The following is a 22,374-nucleotide window of genomic DNA, read 5'->3' as shown; positions in this document are numbered from 1 at the left end:
GAGATTTTGCATGATTGTGGGATGTATCACGGATAATCTCCACAAATATTTTCATATTTTTTAGTAACTTGTAAAAATATCTTTTAGTTTTTTTAAAATGGCGAGAACACAGGAGATCGGGAGCCAAAATCACTTTTCGCATAACTTCATATTTGAATGTTCCATGATCCCAAGGATGGGCAAGAACATGAATTTGTATGATTTTACATGCATCTACGCTGGTTTAAATACCCTACTACGCGGTTTAAATATCCTAATACCAGAATCATACGAAGTGGAAAAGAGCTGTGAAAGCATTACATTTTGGCTGTCACGGATTGCTTCTCATGAAGAGCATGGTTTCCCAGGTTTTGTGCTTCATTTTCTTTGTTGGTGGATGTGATGCATAAAAGCTTGTCTTTTCTAATAATTGGCATTCCATTTGTCTTATAACTACAGCTCACGGTATCAAAAGCCAGAGTTTTTAGTTAACTGGAAGAAATCTATACCTAAGAATTTAAATTAAATTGTTAAACTATAGTTTATTGTTATTTTGAGTAACATTCAAGAGAATTTTCTTAAGAGAAAATTAGAAGTGCATTTGTAGAACGGTATTTGACGAGAAATGTTGTAATCTTGAACAAAACCCCTTCATTCACCACTGCTTCTCAAACCTTGCTTCCTACATCAACTTGACCAAAAACGAATTTATAGTCAAATCCTTTCGATAGAATGCAGCTCAAACTTTCTCGTGCTCCTGAGGCAATGCATGTTCTCTCTGTTGGCTCGATGTGTCGAAATCTTTAAATATTTATGTGCAATATATCCTATGTGCCACCAGAAATATTTTTTTATGAACCGTGGCAACAGACGTACATTTAACTATACATCCAAAAGGAGAGGTTATTGAGTTGACAGTTATGACGATCCAGAACACAGGTGTGAAACTTAATGTGGAAGTGCAACTAGAAGACCTAGAACTTGAAACCACGCAGATGCACATCAATGATGTCTTGTTATTGCGTTCAGTATTAATACATTATGATATCCCTAATTCGTTTTGAATTTTCATAGTGAGTTATTAATTATATATGTGCATTGCGAAATAAAATTTGAGGACCCGTGGCAACGCACGGGCTTTTGTACTAGTGGCCAACACTATAAAGCATGTGGAGCTTGGTTTGGCCGCATCAAATACTCTAGACCATATGGATTGTAAGCCGCTGCTTCACTCTGACAAAGTATCTAGTTTATTTTGGTCAATGGTGGCCATGTTTTCATTATTTTGTTTATTCCGGTCTTGATTTTCTTGATTATATGGTTCAGAAGCATTGGTTTAGATTCTTTGCTTAGAAGGGGTATGCGTCTAGCCATATGCATTAAACAATCAATACCTTCATCACCTATTTAGTTTGGTGGCTCATGTGGCTTTCCAAAATAAAAAGTTGTGTGCTCTAGCAGAGGTCGGGTGTTGATCCCCCATTTCAAAAATAATGTGGGTTTCCAAAAGATACGAATTAGTTAAGCTTGTGTATCATTGGACTTGAGGGAGTTTTACAAAAAATCCCACATGATAGCAAAAGTAACTACATTGAAATGTAAAATTTATTGCATAATCATTTGGAAGGAACAGATTAAAAATTTGTGACTCTAATATCAAAAACCTCAAAAACATCCTCCCAAAGGAAAATAGCTACTACGAATTCAAAGAAAAACGCTTAACAATTTCAAAGTCCTTACATAATTCGCACTCAAGAGGTTAGGCATACCCCTTCTGAAAGAACATCTCTCACATTATGTTTTGTGTGTTTGATGTCAATATATGTGATACTCTAATGTTTGTTTAAGTGGTACAGGGTTTACATAGATTCATATTTATGTATGTTGGATTTGATCGGTCTGTCAAAAGTTAACAGCAAAAGATGGCCAGGCCGGATAATCCGGGCCGGATATTGTTGAAATATCCGGCCCCCTGTTTTTGGCTAAGTCTTCGAGGAAAAGCAGCGCAGTATGGGGGCCGGACATTTGCCCGGATATTGTCCCGGTATTGTACCAGGGCCGGAATATCCGGGCCGGATATTTTGGAAATATCCGGCCCCCCCGTTTTTGGCTAAGGACTGGAGGAAAAGCTTCTCTGGCATAGGGCCGGACATTTGGCCGGATAATGTCACTGTTTTGTTCCGTAGGCCGGATTATCGGGGGGGGGGGGGCGGATTATCCGGCCCTTACTTAGGCCGGAATATCCGGCCCCCCGGAAGCTGCAACGGCTCAATTTTGAGGGGAGGTATAAATACCCCCCTTCTTCTACCTTGGTTGCTTGCTCAATCATTACACAAGAAATCTGCCAAGCCACCTCCATTAGAGCCACCTCAAGAAACTCAAGATTTGCAAGATCTCCTTCCTCCCCCAACCAAAGCTCTTGATCTTTGGAGATTCGAAGGAGAAGACACCGATCTACATCCTCACCGAAGCGTTCTTCATTTCCCCCTCTCTTGTTTGAGGGATCCCATGCTAGTGTTCCTATTTGGTTCCCTAGTTGATTTGTGTTGATGTATTGTTGTTGATTGTTGTGTTGTAACAGATTTGGGAGCCTCCAATTTGGTTGTGGATGTGTGCCCCAAGAACCTTGTAAAGGCCCGGTTTCCGCCTCGAGGAAATCCCTTAGTGGAAGTGGGCTAGGCCTTCGTGGCGTTGCTCACCGGAGATCTGAGTGAAGCCTTCGTGGCTGTTGGTTTGGCTTTCGTAGCAACCACACTCCTCCAAACGTAGATGTACCTTCTTGCAAAGGAAGGGAACTACGGGAATCATCTCCGTGTCATCGCGTGCTCCACTCTCGGTTACCTCTATCCTATTCTATCTCTATATTGCTTAGATATATCTTGCTTAGTTGTTAGCCTTGTCATATAGGTAAATTCACTTAGTTGCATATCTAGAGAATTTACCTTTTGTGTCAAGCCTAAATTGAAAAAGAACTAAAAATTGGTTAGCACCTATTCACCCCCCCCTCTAGGTGCGGCATACGATCCTTTCAATTGGTATCAGAGCCTCGGCTCTTATTTCGGGCTTAACCGCCTAAGAGTATGCCGGACGAGGAGTCCTCGGAAGGGGCCGCCAAGATGGTCTCCGTGGAAGACTTCAATTCGTTGAAGTCCTCCGTGGAAGCCCAAATGGAAAGCATGAAAAAGATGATTGCCGAGCTTTTGGCTCCGGCCCTTCCCAAGGCTCCTAGTGTAGAGGTAAAAGACACGGGTGCGTTAGATGAGGGAGAGGCTTCGGACTTACCCTCATCTACCAAACCCGTGGAAGGTGATAACTTAAACACTATCAAATCTCCCATTGCATCTCCTAAGGGAACTAATGGGAGTGAGAGCTACAATCGAGTACCTCCACCTTTCCAATCACCCGATATACCGGTTCCCCATCCCCATTTGAACATTCGGGGCGACCCACCTAAGTTTTCTATTGATAATTTCGATACTTGGCAATTTGAGTTCCGCTCTCATGTTTGTAGTGCTTCCAATGAATTATGGAGAATCATCTTGGAGGGCTTCAAGCCATACAACCCCGACAAGTTGACTAGAAGAGAAGCGGTTGATAGTCAACTCAACAACACCGCCTTGCACATGATTCAAACTAGTGTGGGGACAAAGGAATTGCATCGTGTCCGGAACTACACCACCGCCAAGGAAGCTTGGGATGGTTTGACCGCTAGTTGCATTGGAAGTGAGAGCACAAGGAGGAACAAGTATAATGCTCTTAAGAATAAAGCCGAAGGGTTCATGAGGCTACTGGATGAAGATCATGAAGACATGTATGGAAAACTTCTCACCGTTGCCGATGCCTTCCGGCTTATTGGTGCCACCCACATCAATGACTCTTGGATCAAGGAGAAGTACATTGAATGCATGATGCCATTTGTACCCATTGATGTCAAGACTCTTGTGGGAAGGGAATGCTATTCCTCTCTCACCTCTCAACAAGTCGTGCACGAGATGCAAGCTCTCAAGGTGCTTGAGGAAACCTCTCATGATTCTCGCAATCGTGCTCTTGGGATGGCAAAAGGTTCCAACCTTGCCTTGGTGGTCAACTCCGTTGAAGAAGTGATTCCTCAAGAATCTTATAGGGCATCTTGGAATATGACCTATCCGGAAGATTTGCAATGCCACTACCATGATCACATGGCCTTCCATGCAAAATCCTTTTGGGTTGATCCCTCCAAGGCCAAGGAAGACAACATCAAGAGGAACAACAAAAGTGGGTTCACTAGCTTTGGTCCAAAGACAAGATCATGCTACAATTGTGATGGCAAGCGCCACTTCATTATCGAATGCCCCTATGAGAATAGAGAGCTTCATAATGGGAGGCTCATTCCCAAGGACAAGAGCAAAGACTCAAAGGGCAAATATTCAAAGCCCCTCAACAAGAAGTTCTACAACAACAAGACCAAGAAGGGCAAGAGGCCCTCAAGAGTTGTGCTAGTAACAAGGAAAGAATATTCATCCGATGAAGTTGAAAGTTCTAGTGGTGATGAAGATGAAGAAAGCTCAAAGGAATTGGCCGCCATCGTCACCACCAACATACCCTCTTCATCTCTCTTTGAATCTCCCAATGAGAACCCTCATATCAAGAATGCACATTGCTTCATGGCAAGGTCCTCCTTGGACACACCTATTGTGCTATCAACTCAAGAAGAGTATACCTCCGGAGATGATGATGTTGATGATGAAGAAGATGCAACCTCTAATGGATTGGTCGCTCTTGCCTCCCTCTCCACTAACTCTTCATCACCAAGTGAATCCCCCAATGAGGTCATTCATGTGGAGGAAGAAAGTTGCCTTATGGCTAAATCTTCCGAGGTATCATCTCCTAACCCCTCTATGCCTAACATTGCTAATGATCTAGGGGTTGACCCCGCTAGTCTAAAAGTGAAACAAGAGATGCTAGAGTTTGATGAGTTCATTAGTAACCTACAAGGTAACACTAAGAAGCATGTTTCAAGCCTCATGGTTCGTATAGCTCAACAAAGTGATATGCTTGAGAAAAAGGGTCAAATAGAGAGAGAAGACTCTCTTGAAATCCATGCCCTTAAAAATGCTCTTGAGGAAAGTCAAGAAACTATAGCTTCTCTTGAGGAGAGGCTAGAAACTCTTGAAGAGCCTCAAGATAAAATTAACAAGCTCACTAAAGCTAGAGATCTTGCTAGAGCTAAGACTAAAGTGCTTATAAAGGAAAAGGCCAAATTTGGTGTTGATCATGAGAAACTTGTGAAGGATCTAGATGAACTAGACAAGGCTCACAAAGCCTTGAAGAGTGAATACTCTCTCCTCTCCGAGTCTTATGAGCAACTTCAAATTAGGCTTGCTTCATATGACATACCTAGTACCTCTACTCCTTCATGTGATCATGCAAATATAATTGAGGAAAATGCTAGGTTGAAAGATGAACTTGCTAGGACCTCCTCTCCCCAAAGTAAACTTTCCTTGGATGATCTTTTGAGTAAGCAAAGGTCAAACAATGGGAAGGAGGGACTTGGTTTTAATACCAAGGCTAAAAAGGCAAACAAGAAAAAGACCAAGCCCGCACATGAGAAAGCTAATGGTGAACCCCGAAAGGGCAACACCATTAATGATGATGGTGCGGGAATAGATAACCCTCACTATGTTCTCTTGAAAGATTATTATGGTGATGTCTGTGCTAAATATGTTGGTCCTTATGATGGTTATGTTGCTTGGTCTATTTGGGTTCCAAAGACCCTTGTTGCTAACAAAAGAGGACCCATTGAAAAATGGGTACCTAAATCCAAGAATTGATCTCATGTAGGACTATGCCGCCGGAGGTTCAAAATGGGTACTTGATAGTGGATGTACAAGTCATATGACCGGCGGCAAGAACCTCGTCAAGGAGTTGAGGCCTAACATAAATGATATCACCGTCTCCTTTGGCGATAATTCTACATCCGAGGTATTGGGTTTTGGCAAGGTTGTGGTTGCACACAACATTACTCTTGTGGATGTCATGCTTGTCAAAACCCTTGGTTACAATTTGCTTTCCGTTTCCGCCCTTGGCAAGATGGGTTTCGCCGTCTTTATTGATAAAGATATTGTGGTCCTCTTGTGGAGCAAGACTCTAAAAGTCGCATTCGTTGGGTATCGCGAACACAACTTGTATGTGGTGGACTTTTCGGGGACCACCACGTCAAGTGTGATGTGCCTATTCGGAAAGGCGGACGTGGGTTGGTTGTGGCATCGCCGCCTAGCCCATGTCAACATGAGAACTTTGCAAAATCTTCACAAGGGGAACCATATTGTGGGACTAATGGAAAATGTGTCTTTTGCCAAAGATCGTGTTTGTAGGGCTTGTGTTGAAGGCAAAATGCATGACTCTCCGCATCCAAGCAAGACCATCATCTCTTCCAAGAGGATCTTGGAGCTCCTTCATGTGGATCTCTTTGGTCCCGTTACTCATGCAAGTCTTGGTGCGAAGAAACATTGCTTGGTGATTGTCGATGACTACTCAAGATACACTTGGGTCTACTTTCTCAAGACGAAAGATGAGACTCAACAAATATTCATTGACTTTGCTACCGAGGTGCAACGCCAACACAACCTCCTCATTATGGCAATAAGAAGTGACAACGGCTCCGAGTTCAAGAACTACACACTCAATGATTTTCTTAGTGATGAGGGGATTCGTCATCAATATTCCGCTGCTTACACCCCTCAACAAAATGGTGTTGCGGAGAGGAAGAACCGGACTCTTATGGATATGGCAAGATCTATGATGGCGGAGTATAAATCCCGCTATAACTTTTGGGCGGAAGCCATCTCCACCGCTTGCCACTCCTCTAACCGGCTCTATCTCCGCAAGGGCTTGAACAAGACTCCATATGAAATACTCACCGGGAACAAGCCTAATATCTCATACTTCAAGGTGTTCGGGTGTAAGTGTTTCTACAAAATCAAAGGGATTCGTTTGTCTAAATTTGCTCCTAAAGCTTTGGAGGGTATATTTGTTGGTTACGGTGCCGAATCTCACACTTATAGAATCTTTGATGTATCCTCCGGGATTATCATTGAATCTTGTAGTGTGAAGTTCGAAGAAAATGATGGCTCCCAAGTGGGGCAAGTTGATGTTTGTGCAGGTGATGAAATACCTCAAGATGCCATAGTAAGAATGGGTGTGGGATTTTTCCGCCCCATTGAGGGACACGGTGTGGCGTCTCGGGAAGGACTATGCTCTACCACGGTGGAGCCCTCATCTTCTCAACATCAACAAACCCCATCAAGTGAAGCAAATGATGCACCAACCCAAGAACAAGAACAAAACCCTCCCTCTAGTGTGCAAGATCAAGGACAAGATCAAGGACAAGATCAAGGACAAGATCAAGGTCATGATCAATCAAGAATTCATGATGGTTCCGACGAGTATCCATTTGATATTTTCTCCGCACCAAATGATGTCCAAGATCAAGCACATGATGTTGAGCACTCACAAGATATTGTAGTTGCTCAAGTTGAAGGTCAAGACGGGGACCCAAAAGATCAAGTTGATCAAGTGATACCTCCAAGGCCAAGAAGAACCAAGGAGGAGATCGAGGCCCGTCGTCTAGCAAGAAGAGAAAGGAACCTTGAGCTTCGTGATCACACTCATGATAAGGTTCTTGGTGATATAAGGGCAAAGGTTTCCACAAGAAGGCAATTGGCTAATTTTAGCAACCATCATGCTTATATCTCCTTAGTGGAACCCAAGAAAGTATTTGAAGCCCTTGAAGATTCGGATTGGTTGGAAGCTATGCACGAAGAACTCAACAACTTCAAGCGCAACAAAGTGTGGACTTTAGTAGAGAAGCCAAAGGGGTGCCGCAATGTTATTGGCACTAAATGGATATTCAAGAACAAGCAAGATGAGTTTGGAAATGTTGTGAGGAACAAGGCAAGATTGGTGGCTCAAGGGTTCTCTCAAGTTGAGGGAATTGACTTTGGAGAAACCTATGCTCTCGTGGCTCATCTTGAGTCCATCCGTATCCTTCTTGCTTATGCATCGCATCATAACTTCAAGTTACAACAAATGGATGTGAAAAGTGCATTTCTTAATGGTCCTATACATGAAGAGGTTTATGTTAAGCAACCCCCGGGGTTCGAGGATCTCAACTTCCCTAACCATGTCTACAAGCTCGATAAAGCTCTTTATGGTCTCAAACAAGCTCCTAGAGCTTGGTATGAGCACCTTAAGGAATTATTGGTAGACCGTGGGTTTGATGTTGGGCTAATCGATCCCACTCTTTTTACTAAGAGGGTCAATGGGGAGCTTTTCGTTTGCCAATTATATGTTGATGATATTATCTTTGGCTCTACTAACAAAGCTTTCAATGATGAATTCTCAAAGCTTATGACCGATAGGTTTGAGATGTCCATGATGGGAGAGATGAAGTTCTTCCTTGGTTTTGAGATCAAGCAATTGAGAGGAGGAACCTTCATCAACCAAGCAAAATATCTCCAAGACATGCTCAAGAGGTTCAAGATGACCGAGATGAAAGGTGTTGCCACTCCTATGGTTACCAAATGTCATCTTGCACTTGATCCCAATGGTAAAGAGGTGGATCAAAAGGTATATCGCTCCATGATTGGATCCTTGCTTTACCTTTGTGCATCTAGACCGGACATAGTGTTGAGTGTTGGTGTGTGTGTGCAAGGTATCAAGCTTCTCCTAAGGAGAGCCACATGATAGCTCTCAAGAGAATCTTTCGATATTTGGTTGATACCCCAAGATATGGTATTTGGTACCCCAAAGGCTCAAGTTTTATTCTCAATGGGTACACCGATGCGGATTGGGCGGGAGACAAGGATGATAGGAAATCAACCTCCGGGGCTTGCCAATTTCTTGGTAGGTCCTTGGTGTGTTGGTCATCTAAGAAGCAAAATTGTATATCTCTCTCCACCGCCAAAGCCGAATATGTTGCCGCCGCAAGTGGATGCACTCAATTGTTATGGATGAGGCAAACTTTAAAGGAATACGGTGTCATTTGTGACAAAGTGCCTCTATTATGTGACAATGAAAGTGCTATCAAGATTGCCTATAATCCGGTGCAACATTCAAGAACGAAGCATATTGAGATCCGGAACCATTTCATTAGGGATCATGTTGCCCGTGGTGATATTGAACTCATCTATGTTCCTACCAAAGATCAGCTTGCCGATATATTCACGAAGCCTCTTGATGAAGCAAGGTTCACTTATTTGAGGAATGAGCTAAATATCATCGATTCAAGGAGTATAGCTTGACCATCTTGCAAACACACCTTCGTCTCAAAACTTTATTTGGTTTAGATGTGGGCATGGAAATAGGGGGAGTGCGGTTTAAATAATTGAGCTATCCCTCCCCCCATAATGCCAACATTAAAGATTTCATTCTCGTTATATCATATGTTGATATGTGAGCTTAAATGATGAGTATTGGTTTGGACCCAAGATATATCTTCGCGGTGCCATACCATAACACTCATATATGGTGGCCTAGGCCACCACACTCTTCTTCGTGAAGAGTTGGAGTTGTTTGGATTTTCATTGGATTTTATTGACATCTCCATGTTCTTATGGGAAATCACTCTAGTTTGGCCTTATTTGCTCATATCTTGCAAACTTGAGTGACCATGTACCATTAACAGTTTGTATCTTCTAAAACCTAAGCCTACTCACTCCTATAAGCCATTTCCATCTTGCTCATTTGTCATGTTTGGTAAAAACTTAGAGTTTGAGGTGTTTCGGTCGGATGATCTAGGTTGCTCCATCTTATTGGTAAATTTGCACCTTATATGTGACGTGATACATTATTGTATCACATATTGGTCATGCAAATAACCAACGAAAGATGGGCCGGATTCCCGGTGATTACGGAATTTTCCAACCGGATAATCCGGCCCCAGGAGACACTGGAAAATCCGGCCTGGCCGGATTATCCGCCCTAAGCTAGGGCCGGATTATCCGGCCTGGGCAGATCTTGAAAGGGTTGAGGTCGAGGCCGCGGGGGGGCAAATGGTTCACACCACCCCCCACGCGCCTCTCTCTCCTCTTTCTCCTCTCAAGATCGCCGGACCTCCTCCTCCTCGCCGGAGACGCTCCGTCCGCCCCCTCTCGGAGTTCTTGGGTGGATCGGGTGCATCTCCTCCCTAGCTACCTTCTCCTCCAAGCGGTTTCCACAATGGATGTGGGTATGATTCACAATCTCTAACCCTAGATGTTGTGTTTTATATGTGCTATTTTCTTGGTGGAATTGGTGTCTAGTTGTTCCAAATCACGTGTAGTGTACTCCTCTTGCATGCTATAAGGCCGATCTAGTCTTAGACAAACTTTTGATTGGAAAACTGCAACTTTCGTAGGGCCGGATTATCCGGCCCCCGCGCTGGCCGGATTATCCGGCCCGGCCGGATTATCCGCCCCCTGGGGACCCCGGATTATCCGGCCTGGAGCTTCAACGCCGCTGCAGTTTTTGCTTCAATCTATCATGTCTAGATTTGTACCGACTTATAGCATGTTTCTCGAGTATATTACTGTATCTTACATGACTTATGAGCATTACCTTCTCTTTGCTACCCGCCTTTGCTTCTCACAGGTGGTGCTTCTCGGGGTGGTCGGAGACGCTCAAGGCATGATCGATCTAGTGACGAGTATGCACCCAATGCACCTCGCAAGTCCGTCACTTCAAGGCGGAAGAACAAGGAAGTGAGGAAGAACTACAAGGCCATGGACCCAGTCTCTTATTCCGCTATCCGCATGAAGAACTGGTATGAAGATGTTCCAAGGGATGAAGAGATAGAGGACAGGAGATTCTGGTGCATGGAGCAGGAGTTCATCTACAAGGATGTCTATGAGCCCATGAAGAATCTGAGACCCATGCAAGCTATCGATGTGGACATTCTGGCGGTCAACAATCACTTTGAAGATGCAATCTGGGTAGCTGGAAGGTTGGGCTTGCATGATATCATGAAGATTCAATGTGACTATAGCCCAGATTTGGTGAAGCAATTCTTTGCCACTTTGGCAATCAAGAAAGATGAGGAACGCACTATTGAATGGATGACTGGCTCCACTCACTGCAGTGCCACTCTACGCCGATTTGCTGGTATTCTTGGAGCTCCTGTTGATGAGGGTTGTCGCCTTCATGGACCACAACAGACAGATAAGAATGCTCTTGTGCATCTCTATACCTCAGCGGGAAAAGTTGGTTTTACTAAGGGGCTGCTTCCCATTTACAGTCAGTTGCTCCGGTTCTTTCGGGCAACCATTTGCCCAAGTGGTGGTAACAATGATGCTCTCCGGGGAGCCCTTGTGGACCTTATGCACCTCAGCTATAAGTGTGCTCGTGAGACTAATGAGGAACGGGACTACTCTCTTGATATCATGGACTTTATCTTCCATGAGATCCATGATGCCATGGTCTCTCGGACCACCATACCCTATGCACCCTACATTCAGCTTCTCATCAACAACTCTGTGGCTGTGAGTGGTGAAGACTTGAGTGGGTATCCTCTTGTGAAGCATCATGTCAAGAAGGCCTACAAGCTTAAGCCAGTCTCTTCAGCTGTACCTGCACCTGACACTTTCATGGGTGATGCTCGTTCTAGTGGTTTTGCTCCTGCTCGTCATCCTGATGTCCCGGCTATGAGGAAGCAAGTGACCCGGCTTAGTTGGTTTTAGCGTCACATCCTTTGCATGAACATTGAGATCCATAAGGAGAACTATGCAGCTAGCCGAGAGCGTTCTGAGATTAAGCATACTCAGGCGGTTATTCTACACAAGCTCAGTGGTGATCAAGGTCCCCCGCCTCAGCCTCCAGCTCACCAGGGTTACAGTGGATGGCACTCTGCACAGGTTCCATGGAGTGATCTTGATGATTGCCTTCAAAGGTCCAACATCTCTCGCCGCTCTCCGGATGCATCTGACACTGATGAGGAAGAAGAGGAAGCGGCATACCAGTCCGATGATGAAGAAGCCTCCGAGTGATTCCCATGGGACGTGTAGCATCGCACTTGTCCCCTTTTTGGCGTCTCGATGCCAAAGGGGGAGAAGTGTTCTATTAGGATTCTCGGGGATTTGCATGGTTTGGGCACAAGCATATGCGTTTATCATTCTTATATTGCTTGTGTTCCCTCTTATTTGAACTATTTGGTTTGTTTGTGTGCCGTTCAAAACTATGTGCTATGTGGTGTGAGACATTGTTATGGTTTTCGGATTTATATTTGTTGAGATCAAGGATATTACATTATGTGTGATGCTATATCTCCGCATTATATATCTACACATGGGTATGATTTCTTGCATCCTATCTCAACTTCATATGTGTCAATGTCTATTGTTAGAGCTCATGTTGGATATCTCTTGTGTTGAGGCACCATACTCCTATGTGTTGTGTATTTGTATTCAAATGCAAATTACTTATATGCACACATGTAGGGGGAGTGCCTCTATGTTTTGCCATCATGCTTGTCTCTATAGTGATTCCCGTGCAAATCCGTATATTGTCATCAAACACCAAAAAGGGGGAGATTGAAAGAACATCTCTCACATTATGTTTTGTGTGTTTGATGTCAATATATGTGATACTCTAATGTTTGTTTAAGTGGTACAGGGTTTACATAGATTCATATTTATGTATGTTGGATTTGATCGGTCTGTCAAAAGTTAACAGCAAAAGATGGCCAGGCCGGATAATCCGGGCCGGATATTGTTGAAATATCCGGCCCCCTGTTTTTGGCTAAGTCTTCGAGGAAAAGCAGCGCAGTATGGGGGCCGGACATTTGCCCGGATATTGTCCCGGTATTGTACCAGGGCCGGAATATCCGGGCCGGATATTTTGGAAATATCCGGCCCCCCCGTTTTTGGCTAAGGACTGGAGGAAAAGCTTCTCTGGCATAGGGCCGGACATTTGGCCGGATAATGTTACTGTTTTGTTCCGTAGGCCGGATTATCCGGGGGGCGGATTATCCGGCCCTTACTTAGGCCGGAATATCCGGCCCCCCGGAAGCTGCAACGGCTCAATTTTGAGGGGAGGTATAAATACCCCCCTTCTTCTACCTTGGTTGCTTGCTCAATCATTACACAAGAAATCTGCCAAGCCACCTCCATTAGAGCCACCTCAAGAAACTCAAGATTTGCAAGATCTCCTTCCTCCCCCAACCAAAGCTCTTAATCTTTGGAGATTCGAAGGAGAAGACACCGATCTACATCCTCACCGAAGCGTTCTTCATTTCCCCCTCTCTTGTTTGAGGGATCCCATGCTAGTGTTCCTATTTGGTTCCCTAGTTGATTTGTGTTGATGTATTGTTGTTGATTGTTGTGTTGTAACAGATTTGGGAGCCTCCAATTTGGTTGTGGATGTGTGCCCCAAGAACCTTGTAAAGGCCCGGTTTCCGCCTCGAGGAAATCCCTTAGTGGAAGTGGGCTAGGCCTTCATGGCGTTGCTCACCGGAGATCTGAGTGAAGCCTTCGTGGCTGTTGGTTTGGCTTTCGTAGCAACCACACTCCTCCAAACGTAGACGTACCTTCTTGCAAAGGAAGGGAACTACGGGAATCATCTCCGTGTCATCGCGTGCTCCACTCTCGGTTACCTCTATCCTATTCTATCTCTATATTGCTTAGATATATCTTGCTTAGTTGTTAGCCTTGTCATATAGGTAAATTCACTTAGTTGCATATCTAGAGAATTTACCTTTTGTGTCAAGCCTAAATTGAAAAAGAACTAAAAATTGGTTAGCACCTATTCACCCCCCCCCCTCTAGGTGCGGCATACGATCCTTTCACCTTCAGCACAAGTTCTCTCTAATTATGGTCTTGTTTTATGAGAACAACCACAAGAAAGTTTGAATTCCAGAGGGAATTTTATGTCACATAGAGCTAAGAGTTAAATGGCTTTCACCCTTTTAAAATTGACCAAGGCACACATTGATTTTAAGCAGTACACCTCAATAGTTTCATACTACTTCCCCACAAGCTGACCATTTTGATCGGACTTTTTGTGCTCCTAGTTATCTCAATTAACTCCAACCATTAGTCCGTCATGCGAGGAGTGAAAGTTATTCTCAAAGTACACTTCATTTAATAATCCTAGACATCAACTAGTATTGTTTTGGCCTATAGATTACATACAGAATACAGATTCATGAATTGGGTAGCAAGTGGGAACCTACCAACCATATGACACTAGTAGGGAAATGCTTATAGGTGGAGCTTAGTTCTGTGGCGCACCAGCAGAAATGCGCCACAGAAAGATTTTTTGTGGCGCACGAGAAAGAATGCGCCACAAAAATAAGCTATTTTTATGGCGCACTACTGAACCGTGCGCCACAGAAATTATGTGGGTCCTTATCCTGCCACCACCAATTATTAGTGTAGGTATTTCTATGGCGCACATGGCGTGCTGCGCCACAGAAATAAGTGTTTCTGTGGCGCACTGGTTCTGGTGCGCCACAGAAGTAGTTGATTCTGTGGCGCACTTGTGCTGGTGCGCCACAGAAATAGCGCCTTCTATATCCAACTGTACCCCCTCCCCCCGCCCGTACTTCCTCCTCCACCCCTCTTTCTCTCCATACCGCCGCGCGCTGCCGCCTTCCATGGTGAGCGTCGCCGTCGCCGCCGCCTCCTTCCTCCGCGAGGGCCGCATGCCGCCACGCTCCACCCATCCCCGCCACCAGCAGCACAAGCCGCTGCGGCGTGGAGGAGGAGGGGCCGCCGCATGGAGGAGGAGGGGCCGGCTCCGCATCAAGGAGGAGGAGCCGCCGCGTCTTCCTCCTCCTCCACCCCTGCCATCATCGTCAACCTCCTCCTCCACCCCTACCCGGCCCCTCCCTCTTCCTCTACCCGGCCCCTCCTCCAACAGCATCGTTGGTGAGCTCCACCTCTCCCCTCCCCTCCCTCTTCCTCTCCTATGCGGGCACAAAGTGCTCGACGAAATTACTGGATCATCAAATGTTTCCCTTTGTCCCTGGTTAATTGCCTCCTTAATTGATGCCTTATGATCCAAATTACTATATTATTGGATTGAGTGATATGGCTACTGCTTGTTTGCTCTCCAAATTACCAAGTGATGAATATATAATCCCTTTGGAGCATCTGCCCCATGCTATATATGTGTATTTTACCATGCTTATGATGGATTTCTTTTAAGGACTCTAGCTAGATTAGAGGGGGAAAAGTTGCTGCTTTGTTGCCTATGATAATGGATCATCAAATGTTTCCCTTTGTCCCTGGTTGCCTCCTTAATTGATGCCTTATGATCCAAATGACCCAAGTCCCTTGCATGATCCCATTTGTCCCTGATGTTGCTTAAGATGAATAAATTCCCTCTAATCACCATTTGGAGATCAAGACTAGTTCTTGATTTCCATTAGCTAGACTCCAATATTAAAAATGTCTCCCAAATATGGAGACAAACATTTTAACATTACCCCAATGTTATTTCTCTCAAATGGACAGTTTCTGATGGTATGCTTGCTCCTCACTGTACTTTATCCATTCCCTGCTGATCCTAAGTACCCATGAATATATGGTGGTGTTCTTCTGCTGTTTAGTTACAGGTGGACATTTCGTCGAGCACTTTGTGCCCGCATAGGAGAGGAACCGGCCGTCATCGGTTTCCTTATTCCAACGATCAGTCTATTGGTTCACCGGGCAAGAAGGCGAACAGTGCAGAGCGCGGGACACACGGCCTGAAGCGCGGCAACACGGGCCGGCATAATGCTGGGCAGGCCGGCACGGTCTTTACATCAAGGACTCGTTCACTGGACGACGAGGGAAGAAAAATGGCATCTGCTGCAAACTGCTATGCACCTGTGGAGTCTGGCGATAGTGGTGATGGCGATTATCATTATTCCCCCGGTGAGTCCAATCGTGGTCCGGCCATGGAGAAGAGCGCATGAGACGCGGCCACAAGGGAGGCGGCTGGGACTGCCGTGGTTCTGCGCCGGAGAGGCAGATCGGCGTTGTTGTGTCGTCAAGGACCCATTCACGGAACAGCGGCCGGGGAAAGGGGGCCCTTCTGCAAAGTATACTGCGGTGTATACTGCAACTATGGTTTCTGACCATAGTATTTGTGTTGACCAACAATGTATGAGGCACTTATTCCATTTTGTCATTCCATTTGCTTTGATATTTTTAAAATGCCGATGATTAAAATGTTTGGTCACCGTATACTTGGGGGTGGCGTAAGTGAGCCTGGTAAGATAGCACAAATATCAATCTCTTGTGCATCGGACTTGGTCTCACTTACGCCATCACTGAATGTTAATATTTGTGTTGACCAACAATGTATGAGGCACTTATTCCATTTTTTCATTCCATTTGCTTTGGTATTTTTAAAATGCCGATGATTAAAATGTTTGGTCACCGTACACTTGGAGGTGGTGTAAATGAGCCTGATAAGATAGCACAAATATCAATCTCTCATGCATCGGACTTGGTCTCACTTACACCATCCCTGAATGTTAATATTTGTGTTGACTAACAATGTATGAGGCATTTATTCCATTTCTCTTGTGCATCGGACTTGTTGGTCTCACTTTCTTCCATTTTAATCATAGTAGGAACTGGATAAAGACCCTGATGCAAACGAGCCTGGTGGGTAGAGAGGAGGGAGCAAAGGAGGAACCGGATGAAGACTATTTTGTATCTCGAAATTGTGAAATTTGTATGAATTAAGAGTTGTATGCAAAACATTTGACACTTGCCACTACATATGTAACTCGATCGGGCTCTAAGTACTATGATGATGATGTATAATATTGCTATGTTATATGTGTCAATATTATATATGTCTATCTGTCTATATTATACCTGTATACTATGTACAAAACTTGTATAAAACCTATATAATACACCAGGGAGCACAAAATCGAGTATACCTGTACATTGTTCTGTGGCGTACCAAAATAGAATTTAATGGCGCACCTTTTTCTGTGGCGCATCACATCCATATGCGCCACAGAACAACTTAATTCTGTGGCGCATGGTCAGGTGCGCCACAGAAACCCTATTTTTGTGGCGAAGTTTCTGTGGCGCACAGCCCGTGCGCCACAGAATTAAAATTTCGTGCGCCACTGATGAGGCTTTTCCTACTAGTGTGAGAAGCACTAAACATTTCACAACGAAGGCTACCAGGTACACATCGAAAAATTTCTTAGAGTGGGAGGCACTCCACCTCATCCATATTAATTGGAGTCATCTCACTTTTATGATAGTTGCAGTATCCGGAGTGAGGACAACACGCACCGGTTGAAAGATGCGGCGTAAGACGGAGCAAGTTTTTTTTTCACAAATACCAGAAAGAATGTAGTAGTATTTTCGTCGACTAAAAAATGAGGCGGATGGTGAAGTATTTCTTTGTTGGAAATGGTACTATTTTTTTACGGCTGAAAGAGACAATGACTAATGGAGTAAGTATATCTTTCTAAATGTACCGTAGAAAAAGGAATTGTTATTCTTCCCAAGTGAAATATAAGAGATACGGTGGAGTAGATATAATTTTTTGATGGTACCATAGGAGAACAAAATATTATTTTCCTCGGGTAAAAGAGGTGACGAATGTTGGAGTTTTTTTTGGCATTACCAATCACGAATTATACACTGGTGAAGAATTACTTACGATTGAAGAGATTCATGTAAAAAAAATCATCCTTGTGCACCGTAAAGAAATTACTATTAGGTAGTTAACGACATGTTTCGTTGTTGACATCGGCAGTTGTTGACGTTTAAGATTTCTACTGATAAATTGCTTTGAGGAAAACTATAGGTTGATACCGCATTGCGAGAAACTACTGTGAAATAGTTAACGCGAAAAATTAGAATTACCACTAAAGAATTATGCTAGGGTAACGTATTACGGTGGGTAAGTAAATTTCTGTTGAATATTTCTACCGATGAATTACTGCGAAGAATTGCTATCGAAAAATGAAAAAAAAGTTCGAAAGTAAAAAATGTCAAAAAAGCAAAAAAAAAAAAAAAGATGGTGCCTGTCATGCACATGAACGGTGCCCAAAAGCACCGCGAGGTAGACATTCAAGATTTCTACCTATAAATTACTTTGAGGAAAATGCAGGTAGTTACTACATCGTGAAGAACTACTTCAAAATAGTTTATGTGACAAATTAGAATTACCACTAAAAATTTATGTGAGGTAAAGTATTACCGGTGGGTAACTAAATTCTTGTTGAATATTTCTACCAATAAGTTAGTGCGAGAAATTATTATCAAAAAATGTAAAAAAAATTACAAGCCAAAAGTAAAAAAAAAAGTCAAAAAGCAAAAAAAAGTTACTGCTCATGCGCACTGTTCATGCGCATGAACAATGCCCGAACGTACCCCGAGCCAGCAAAAGTTTGCGGCTTTTATATTGATAAATATTCTAGTATAATTTTCGAGGAAAAAAACAAAGTATTATCATCATTGCGGACTGATAACTCCACTAGGAACAAACCTGGGGCGTAGACCTATAATCAGCCCAACTTCATTCCCTTTAGCTATCATTTTAGAGAAAACATCTACAACAAGGTTGAAAAAGCAATAGAGTAAAGGGATCTCCTTGCCTTAAACCTTTACCAACTAAGAAAAAGTTTTCTTCCACATCGTTAACTTTGACACCAACAGAACGAACATTGGCACTCTGCTTAACCTAGGTAATATTTTTATTAAACGAGGCAAAAGATGTCATTTTCATTGATAGAGAAGAAGTTTAGAGTTTAGTACAAATGCCTAGGAGGCATCCTAGGACTTTAACATAATCCTACTTTCCCGGGATTACATAGATCAACTACTGCGCACCGGCCTTGCCCCATGCACGGGCCTCATCCTTGATCTTGTTAATGACCATGCACACAGTGGATTGGTGGCGGCTAAAAACTATAGCATTGCGTTCATTCCAAACTTCCCAAAAAGTAAGCATGATCAAGGATGCCATCACTTTCCTATGTTGCCCTCTTGTCAATGCGATATTTGTCTACCATACATCAACGGAAGGCTCATCGTCCCAAGTCTCCATAGTTCTCTCTGGGATGCCACACCAAGAAAGGATCCCTCTCCATATCCTCTTGGTAAATCTACTCTTGTACATGAGATGCTCCGCCATCTCTTGGATTTGGTTGCGTAGGGGTAATTTCACATTTTTCCGTCCTCTACATCGAAGTTTACCCGCCGTCCACACGTACTCGATTTTGCACAATCAATCAAGGAAAGAATTTACATTTTGGGGGCGCCCAAATGCTCCAACCTGTGCCGTTGAGGGCCAAATCCCCTAAGCATAAAGACTTCCAAAAGAAAATCATGATTAGTTGATTCTATCATATGCTTTTCTTTGTCAGTTTTAAACACTAAACCTTTATTTGTCATTTTTGGCGACATCATGATTGACTTCCTGTGCTGTCACAACACTTTTTAAGTTGAACCTACTTCTAATAAAGAAAATCTCTAGATAATCTTAGCTAATATATTAGTAAGAACTTCATTGAAAATCTTGAAAGAGCAATTTAAAGGACTAATGGGCCTAAATTTCTTCACTGTCATAGCAAAAAATAAGCCTACTCATTCCCATCAATCCAACGATCAAACATGGCCATCATATCAACTTTTATAATGTGTCAAAACTGTTGATAGAACATGAAAATTAGGCCATACAGGGCAGGCACCATCAAAGTAAGAACTAAACACGGCTTCTTTTGCCTCCTCTTCAGTAGACCTACATTATACTAGCATGGCATTCTCCTCAGGTATAACTTTTTCACGGTCAGAAAAATGTTGACACTTTCTGGATCCCGATAATAGCCAAATAGTAGGCGAGGCCGACTCGCTCGACCACTCGCGTAACCGTGAAACAAAGTGTGTCCCCAGCATATGTAACGTCGGACAACCCCAAAACATCCGAGAAGTCAGAGCACCGCCCCGGCTCAATCATGATTCTCGCGTTTGCTCGCTCGGGTAGACGAACAGAGAGCTGGCCGGAGGAGCTGGACCACGGTACCCACCCGTGCGTAGGACGAAACAGAAAGCATCAGCCAAGCTGACCTCGCTCGTGTGGCCGTGGCCATGGCCACGCTAGCTCATGCATGTGCGCGATGCTCCGGCGCGCGTAGCAGTGTCCAGAATAATACGACCTGAGCAACCCGACGACGCCCGGCGCGCTGGCAAAGCCAAAGCGGCGACCGCATCGGTGTCAAAGAGGTTGACGAAACCGGCAAAGCTGAATGGCTGGTAGGCTGGCCGACGGCGACCGCTTCCGTTATGGCAAAGCTTTTGCCCTGCGTTTAGGCCCGAGATGGACAGCGCCTAGGGCCGGCACATGTCTTCCATGAACTTTAAGGTCAGCTTTGTCTCCGCTAGCGTTTGGACGCGAGCTCCGTCGCAGAATCTGGGCGAGACTTGGAGTGCAAATGCGCGATGGTGGTTAAGTTCTCCTTTTTCGCCGATCTTTTTTGGGAGGATGGAAGGAGGGCCTAGAATGGCTGTGCATTCTTCCGCGTACTTGGCTCCAAAGGGAAGCGATGATCATAGCGGTAAAAAAGATAGGGATTGTATTGACCGCGTGCATGAACGACCGAGACCATTAGACCAAGCAAGCTATAAGTCTTCGTGTGAAACCACGGCGAACTCGGCTGTTTCGTCTAAAGGCGAGGCCAACAGCGATTGGGAATTTAAACAAAATACGGACGGTACGTAGGACGACCAGGGAGACGTTGAAGTATACGATCGCGACGGCTCGGCGGGCGGCCAAGTGGATGAGAAGGAGGCCGTACCCTAGTACCGGGTTGGGAGAAGAAGGCGGCTATAAGAATCGGCGGTCGGTCGTCTACTTGTGTCAGCCCATAGTTCCGTGCTTAATTGTAACCTTGCTGTGGGTGGGTGTGAGTGAGACTGACTCAGTAGTACGTTGGAAGAAGGAGAAGCAGACGACGACGCGGACGGCCCCTGTTCCTCCGCCGTGATCGATCGCTCGAGGAGACGCGTGCGTGTCGGTGTGTGTGTGAAGATCGCTCGAGGGTTTAAATGGGGCGCGCGCCGTGCTGCGACAAGGAGAGGGTGAAGCGGGGGCCGTGGGCGCCGGAGGAGGACGAGCAGCTGCGGAGCTACGTCCGGGCGCACGGCATCGGCGGCAACTGGATCGCCCTCCCGCAAAAAGCAGGTACGAGTCCACTCACTGTCCATGCGTGTGGCATGGCAGCTAGCTGATCATGTCGTGGTGAATTCTTGTTGTTGGCTGCACAGGATTTGTCCCTGACTTGTCTCATCATTAATTCAGGTCTGAACCGCTGCGGCAAGAGCTGCCGCCTCCGGTGGCTCAACTACCTGCGGCCGGACATCAGGCACGGCGGCTACACCGACCACGAGGACCGCGTCATCTGCTCCCTCTACGCCTCCATCGGCAGCCGCTGGTCCATCATCGCCTCCAAGCTCCCCGGCCGCACCGACAACGACGTCAAGAACTACTGGAACACCAAGCTCAAGAAGAAGGCCATGCGTCAGCAGTACCACGGCGGCGAAGGCGCCACCCCCGGAGCCTTCCCCGCGCTCGACGCTACTGCTCTATCGTCCTGGAGCCAGGCCCAATGCACGCCGCCGCACTCATCCCTCTCGCCGTCCGCGTCCGCCTCCTCCTCCGTGGACACCAGCTCCTCAAGCGGGGACATGTGCTTCCCAGCCGCCGCCGCCGCCATGTACCAGCCACCGCAGCAGCCCATGCAGGGGATGGTACGCTTGGACACGCCTCCGCCGCCGCACACGGAGCTCGCCCCCGTGCCGAACGCGGCCACCGCCACGCTGCTCGACGACGCGTTCCTCGCCGACCTCGGCGCTTACGGAGACCTGCTGTTCGGCGGGCTGATGCAGGATGACAAGGCTGCCGTCGCAGGCTTGGAGCTCTCGTCGGCGGCGTGCTACTTCCCCAACATGGCGGAGATGATGTGGGCCGCCGATCACGCCCACGCCAAGCCACCGCAGCTGGGCGCCCTCTGCAACACCTTCACGTAGGATTCGTGACACTGCTGACAAGAATGATATCCACTTCATTCATGCTACTTGGAAGGTCGATCGGCCGGGCGATCCATTATTGGTAGCACCGCTCTTTGACTGAGTGGCGCTCTACCACTCTAGAGCATGTTTGCGGTTTCTACGAGAGATGAGATCGATCACATTTCAATTTATGCTACACATATCGAATATATGTACAGTTTAGATGTCTATGTGAACCGTCTGTACTGGAGTTTACTTACGGCTTGTGCTTTCGTAGATCTTCAAATCTTAAAACAGTGTAAACCAGCTAATGGGTATGTCGGATGATAACACGAGGTGCATGTGCACTTTACCCCTGTCATAGCTACGAATAACTTCAAGAGAAATATTTTAGGGTTTTTTCTATGTTTAA

The 22,374-nt window shown here is 45.2% G+C and overlaps 1 protein-coding gene across 1 annotated transcript; it reads left to right on the top strand.

Annotated features, from left to right (window-relative positions):
* Positions 1 to 20,795: 20,795 nt before the first annotated feature.
* On the top strand, positions 20,796 to 22,374 carry LOC127327479 (uncharacterized). The gene is made up of 2 exons (XM_051354251.2): positions 20,796 to 21,135; positions 21,253 to 22,374. The coding sequence occupies exons 1-2, from the start codon at positions 21,000 to 21,002 to the stop codon at positions 21,978 to 21,980; spliced, it is 864 nt and encodes a 287-aa protein (XP_051210211.1). The 5' UTR covers positions 20,796 to 20,999; the 3' UTR covers positions 21,981 to 22,374.

The sequence above is a fragment of the Lolium perenne genome, chromosome 1, assembly GCF_019359855.2.
Source record: "Lolium perenne isolate Kyuss_39 chromosome 1, Kyuss_2.0, whole genome shotgun sequence".
NCBI lineage: Eukaryota > Viridiplantae > Streptophyta > Magnoliopsida > Poales > Poaceae > Lolium > Lolium perenne.
This window is presented reverse-complemented; position numbering and strand designations above follow the sequence as displayed.